The sequence below is a fragment of the Arachis duranensis genome, chromosome 4 (assembly GCF_000817695.3).
Source record: "Arachis duranensis cultivar V14167 chromosome 4, aradu.V14167.gnm2.J7QH, whole genome shotgun sequence".
NCBI classification, from domain to species: Eukaryota; Viridiplantae; Streptophyta; class Magnoliopsida; order Fabales; family Fabaceae; genus Arachis; species Arachis duranensis.
In genome coordinates, this window is record NC_029775.3 from 6,993,688 (window position 1) to 7,000,859 (window position 7,172).

The following is a 7,172-nucleotide window of genomic DNA, read 5'->3' on the forward strand; positions in this document are numbered from 1 at the left end:
TGTTATATACCCTTCCATACCCCGTTGTTTTAAATATTCTACAACTATAAGTAATTATCAAACCTTTCATATTGTTAGATATTTTCTACTCCCCATTTTTTAAAAAATGACAACTTGAGATTTACAAATTTGATTATTTTCTTTATGAGAAACAATATAAGCAAAAACAACTCCAATCAAACTCATTTTAAAATAAATTAAATGTAATAAGATTATACATCTGTGCAGCATACTTTAATAATACTGAGTAAATCATCTTAAGTCGAGGAAGCTCTTACTTTGCACTGTATTCAGCTTGTCAACCCATTTTTTTTGCCAGATAAATCTATAGTTTTGGTTCTAGGAAGCAACACCGCCATGTTTGACTTACTAGGCAATAACTTTCAAATATTAATAACATATTATCACAAAAAAATAACCTGAAATAAGTGTTAAAACTTGAAAATATTCCAGCTAAAAAATATTTTAATACACATTTTCTTGTAGTGCTACTACTTGAAGTGCTCAAGTTTAAGTCGACTAGACAAGGAGGGGTTATATCTCCTAAAACAATCAGTGCCATGATCCTCATGATGCTTTAAAATGCTTTGCCAAGCGCTCATACCTACGCCTTTTCTGATTCAAATAAATGAAACAAGTTCCTTAGTTTACTCGGTAAGACAGCAGCTTTAATGTGTGAAAGAGAGATACATAAAAGAATGGGACATACCGCCGGAGAAACAGAGGGAAAGACCTGACTAAGTGCTATATCAAAATGTCTTGGCTTGCAAGTATAAGTATCACTAGAGGCTTCAACTGAGGTCAAAGCTTCTTCAACTGCGGTATATTTCTCATCAAGAGCAGCACGAGTTGCTTCATCCACCTGTATCATCAAGAAAATGACAACTTCCCCCATTGTTCCTCCTTCAAAGGATTATTAAAACAAGCAGAAAAAAGATAAAGCAGGGACAAACCAATTCAGCAAGGTCAGCGCCACTAAAATTTTCACACGCTTCAGCTATGGCTCTCAGATCCACAGTAGGATCAACAGGCTGCTTCCTTGCAAGAGCTTTCAATATTGAAAACCGCTGGTCAGTGCTTGGCAGAGGAACGTAAAGTTGTTTACCAAGTCTACCAGGACGGAGGAGAGCCTCATCCATCCTATCAGGCCTACAAAATGAGAAATTTACTTCACTGCAATAAGATGGAAACAAAAATAACTAAATAGATATGACAAATAAAATTTTACCTATTTGTTGCACCAATGACAAAAACATTTTGGCGTTGCCCCGCACCATCTAGCTCAATTAGTAACTGCAGTTGCAAATAATAATGCCATTTTTTAATAATATAATGATATCAGAATTATTTATCCAATAACTAGTATTGTTTGACCTGATTCACTACTCGCTCAATGCCTGATCCACCTTCTGCACCACGTTTGGTTGACAAAGCATCCACCTGAAGTTAATTGAATAGTGATAAATAACAGGTATTATTCCCAAATCAATGTAACAGAATACTAGAATCCTAATTCAAGAGTTGATTTCGAATTCTCGTAAGAGACTAATCTCAATAAATGACCGAGTAAACTACCATTTCTAACTTAAAAACACTGACAATATTAACAGTGAATTGACAAAATTAGTTTTGTAACACTGACAATTTAACCGTGAATTAACAAAATTAATTTTGTACCCACAAAAGATGGTTTCTACGCAATAAAAATATCCAAACGTTAATTTTATTCATGTATACATTTGTCAATATTCCCACCTTTTATGGATAACAATAACATCTTCCATCTTTCATGGTTACACAATTTTATTTATTCATAGGTAGAATTATCAACATCATGAATCTTTATGGATAGAAATGGTACTCTATTCTACATGACCTTAACTCATTTCTCCTATAGTCCTACACTTTATTTATAATGACAAACTTCTCTAAGTCGCTACCTATTGGGATCCTTACACACCTTTCAAACAAATTGACCAAACGTACTCAAATTAGAACTCCATATAGGCAACATAAGTTAATATATAAAGCACAGGTCTTGTACATAAATTGTTTACTGAGTACTAACTTGGGGGACGACCCCCTCTAGTGCACATATACTTGCACTTAACAATGATTCAATGAATGAATAAATACATAAGAAATTACTTTTATAGTTACGTCAGACAATTTTGTGTCAAAATATTATAGTTAACATTCATCGAGAGATAAAATAACCAACCTCATCAAAAAATAATATACAGGGTGAACATGCCCTTGCACGACTAAACGTTAGTCGAATTTCTCTCTCACTTTCTCCAACAAATTTATTTAAGAGCTCAGGCCCCTAAAAATAATTCAACAATAGCAATTTAAAATAATGGTTTATTCAATATAGTGTAAGTCCCCGTGAAGCAAAACCAAAAATGAATAAGGTAAGATGAAGTATTTAGACAAACCTTAATATAAATGAAATTAGCTCCTGCCTCATTGGCAACAGCTTTGGCAATAAGGGTTTTACCACAACCAGGGGGCCCAAAAAGTAAAATTCCCGTCTGATTTGCAAACCTAGATGCCTGAAGTAGATAAATCCAATAACATTAACCAACCTATGAAATTCAACTAACCACCATTTTCAAGGAAAGGGGAGGCAAAAATCAATCCATTAATTTTCAGATGACAAAATGCAATTAAGGCAAGAATTAAGAGACTGCTACCAAACCAACTATCCGAGAATATGAAAGACTGGAAGGAAGAGCTCGTTTAATCTAATAGCCAATTTTTCTCTATATTAGACTTTAGGACAAGGAAATGAAGTGTACTTTGAAAAAATTACCTGATGAACCTCAGGATATTTTATCGGCCTTATTATTCTATTTTTAAACTCCTTCCTTAAATAATCAAGGCCGCCAACATCTTCCCATTTCTCATCAGGAATGGATGAGAAGCCCTCTCTTCTTAATGAAGGTTGTACAATTTTCAAAGCTTCCTGAATGTATACCCCGTAAATATGAGTAACACTTTTAACAATTATAATAACATTATAGCAACTAATAATAAGACAAAATAAACAAAGAAACAAATCTAGAGCACCTGGAAATCAGACATTGTGTAGACAAGCTTATCCATATCTTCAAGAGGCCAAGGTTCGCCCCACCAGTCTCCAAGATAACTTGTCTCATGTTCCCCTCTCCTTTTGGAAATAATTCTCTTCAAGGCCAAATTACACGCCCCCGTAATCAAGGCTGCCAAATCAGCACCGACATATCCTGGTGTAGACCTGGCTATGTATTTTAGATCCAATGAACCCTGAAGTGGAAGATTGCGAGTGAGCAAAGAGAGGATATGTTCTCTCAAACTCCCGATCAAACCGCCCAGGCCTTCTCAAGGCCGAGTCAAGAGCATCAGGCCTATTTGTAGCTCCAATTACAAGAACATAACTGGGATGAACATTAGAACTGTCCAAACCATTAGCGGATTGCATATGCCTACTTGATTGATCCATGCTGGCAAGTAACTGTGTTACAATTCTTTTCTCCATCTCTCGCTGTAAATTGTCTCTTTTCGAAGCAATTGAATCAATCTCATCAATGAAGACAATTGATGGGGCAGTCCTATATGCTTTAGCGAAAAGCTCTCTGATATTCTCTTCAGATGCACCTTAACAATTCATCGGACCAAAGAGTAAAAAAAAATAAGCAGTGCCTGTAATTGGTGTCTAATAACAAAAGAAAGGAAACCTCAAGTTTAAGGAAATGATAACGAAATACCCGATACTCCAGAAACCAACTCAGTAGCTGATATCGGATAGAAGGGAACACGGGTCTCATTAGCTATGGCGTGAGCCAGTGTGGTCTTGCCACAACCGGGTGGCCCATGCAGCAAGATTCCAGTAGTAGGAGTACGACATAGCTTTCTTGGAAGCTCAGGATAATACCATGGAACAATCACTTCTTCCACCAGCTTTTCCAGAAGATCATTCATCCCACCCAAATCACTTAACCTAGGTCCTGCCTTCAGCTTAACAAAGCTGCCACCACCATGGTCGCCATTTGAAACGGAACCCTTCAAATTCGACGCCGCCTTCACTTTGCCTCCGCCTCCATTCTTAGCGCAAATCTCATTAGTAGCCTTGTCACTATTGGCGACCTCCATTTCAACGTTCTTATCTTGCACGACGTGTTTCATCTTCCTCGCACTATCATCCTTCGTAGGAGTATACGCTTTCCGCAGCATCATCTTCATCAAATCGACAGCAGGTTCGTACTTCTCCCGGTATTTTGCGTCCTCCGATGTCGAAACAGACACTGTGCTGCCATCATCATCCTCACTGCCGCTGCTCCCAGACGCGCTCAAGCTTGAAGCAGAGGAGGAAGATGCAGAACCCTGAGTTTCTTTGTCGCCCTGCAACCTCTCTTCACCTTCGTCGACTCTCTTCTGTCTCTTTCGGAGCGCGCGTCGACCACTTTCTTCGTCGCCATCGTGGCCGCTGCGCTTGGCAGAGACTTTGGTCGCGTGTTTGGAACGTGGCTCGAGGACTTGTTGAACTAATCGAGTGAGGGCTTGGTGCTTGGTGCGTTGGTAATCGGGGTAAGTGGAGCGGAGGTGGTTAACGATATCATCGACAGTGGAGTGACTGGACATGCACGACTCCAGCCGGCGGCGGAGGGTTCCATGCAGTGACCTTCCCCCGTTTCTTCTTCCCATTACACCGTCGTCGTTTTTTGTTTTTTGACACGGTGTTCTGCTGCTGACGGCTACTGCGGCGATGATGGAAGACGACGAAAATTGCTGCTCCAGGGATGATGGAAGACGTCGAATTGCTGCTCCAGTGCTGATGGAAGGAGAAGAATCGCGGCTATTTCGACTCTGCTCCAGGCTCCAGCTATGATGGAGGGAATCCTAGTCAAGGTTCGGAAAACCAGACCGATCATCAAACCGTTCTAACTACTGGTTCACTGGTTCATTGATCCAACCGGTTCAACCAGTGGTTCAACGGAAAAACCGTTTCAGAATAAATAAATTATATATAAACATCATAAAATATAATTATAGTCTAATATAAATCTTAAATATCTTCCAAATTTAAAACATTATATGAAATGTCAACCAAATCCATATGATCTTGTCAAAATACAAAGTTAAATAGTGAAAAGAGCAATGGTGCAAACAGCAACAATACAACTAGAAATAATCATTAATCACTCCTAAATTAATTCAAAACAGTAGCATAACAAACAATCACCCCTAAATTAATTCAAAACAGCAGCATAACAAAATCACTAATCACAAATCACAAATCACTTATCACAAATTCAAAATTCAAAACACTCAGTGCCATAATTCCATAACAAAACAGCAGTATAAGTGCATAACAAGTTAACAACAGCAGCTTAACAAGCCACAATCAATAATCACAAATTTCAAACTCAAATCAGCAGCATTACAAAAGACCCAAGAAATCACAAATCACAAATTCAACCTCAAATCCCTAAAAGAGTAACACAGACTCAACTTTCCACTAACCTCAAACCAGTAAATCAGTAATCAGTTAATCAGTAAATCAGCATTGATCAAACTAAATGTATACCAGCTACCTTCAATTTATTTTTGTATTTTGCAACCCCTGGTTTTGTTTTGCAGTTTTGCTTCCTTCCACTTGATCACATTAGATGTATTGAATCTAATTGGTGCAGCCCCACTTGTCCATTAATGTCTCCCACAATTTGGTGCAGAGGATTGCATATTCAGCTTGACAAAAATGTCAGAGCTTCCATTTCCACCAACCTCGGAAATTCAACCTGAAATCCCTGAAAACAGAGTAACACAGACTCAACTTTCCACTAACCTCAAATCAGTTAATCAGTAATCACAATAAAAATAGGAGGATCGACAAGCATTTTATTATTCACAGAAGCTAAGAACAATGAAAAATGGAGAAAGATTCAACAGTTTTCAACCCAATTTTAACAAAGCTCATCACAATCATTAACAACAATAAAAAGCATTGAAGGAACAGTGAATCAGTAACATAGGCAGTGCAAATTTAAAATTTAAAAGCTATCAATTTAAAATTTATCATCAAATACAATCAGAAAGCAAAGCCAATCAACCAAGCACTGAATGAGCATTCTGTTCTGATTATGTGACTGGGAAGCAACAAATTCAGCAACAAATTCAAGTTACAGCAACAAAAACATAATAGAAAATCGTTTATGGTTTCTATTGTATATTGGAAATTTTGCTATTAATTGTTTATGATTTCAACAAAAACACAACGCAGCAGCAGTAGCACAGTGGAGTCACAAAACACACAACAGCACACTAGAAGCCAGAAGCCACAGCAGAAAGCCAAAGCCAGAGAAAATCAATGCTTTCAACAAAAACACAAAACCCTATCATCATTGAATGATTTGTTGATTTCAGAACAGAGAGTCACATAATAAAACGAAAAACGAAGAACAAGGGCACACCAAAGCCACTGACCTTCGAGAGGGCGACGGCGACAAGACGACGGCAAGCAGGACGAATCCGATGGAGGATGGGCGCCGAGCGAGGAAAAAGACAGCGAACAGGGGGTTTGACTTGGATAATGCCAACAGACGAAGAGAGACTTTTTGGTGACGAACCCCTGACTGCTACAGATGGCGACAAAACAGCGACAAACAACGGCGACAACACGACGGCGGCCGAGCTCAAGGAAGAAGCAGTGCGCCTGCGACTGGTTACTGCGAACAGATCGAAGACTTGGAGAACTCCCCTGACTATGACGCACGAAGACTCGAGGAGACAAGCCCCTGACTGCGACGGACGGCGGCAAACACGGCTCCTCCCTGCGGCGGTGGTGGCGGCTAGGGTTTTTCCCTGGCTGAGGCCAAGCGTGTTCTGCACTTCTGCTCGAAGGAATAAGGAAGGAGATGGTGAAGGGCGTTTTGTTTCTCCCCTTAAGCGCGAAACGGCGCCGTTTTATTCAAACCGGGAGGTTCCGGTTCCGGTTTGACCGGCCGGTTTTTGTCCGGTTTAACGATTTATATCCGGTTTTATAATTTTCGGTTTTAGGCATCAGACCAAACCGTTTATGTCTCCGGTTCGCGGTTGAACCCTTTCTTTTGGCCGGTCCCACCTCCTAATTTTATGTCTCGAGAACCCTTTCTTTTTTTTGTCTTGGGCTGAGCCCAGAAAACTCTACCCAA

At 39.3% G+C, this 7,172-nt stretch overlaps 1 protein-coding gene across 1 annotated transcript; it reads right to left on the minus strand.

Annotated features, from left to right (window-relative positions):
- Positions 1-202: 202 nt before the first annotated feature.
- LOC107483057 (cell division control protein 48 homolog C-like) lies at positions 203-6,897 on the minus strand. The gene is given in 13 exon segments (XM_052260199.1): positions 203-615; positions 710-862; positions 954-1,149; positions 1,229-1,293; positions 1,375-1,440; positions 2,222-2,326; positions 2,439-2,555; positions 2,816-2,968; positions 3,073-3,334; positions 3,336-3,639; positions 3,750-4,881; positions 5,577-5,789; positions 6,466-6,897. Coding segments are annotated over 11 exon segments (2,406 nt in total). The 5' UTR covers positions 4,687-4,881; positions 5,577-5,789; positions 6,466-6,897; the 3' UTR covers positions 203-567.
- Between the last annotated feature and the right edge of the window lie 275 nt (positions 6,898-7,172).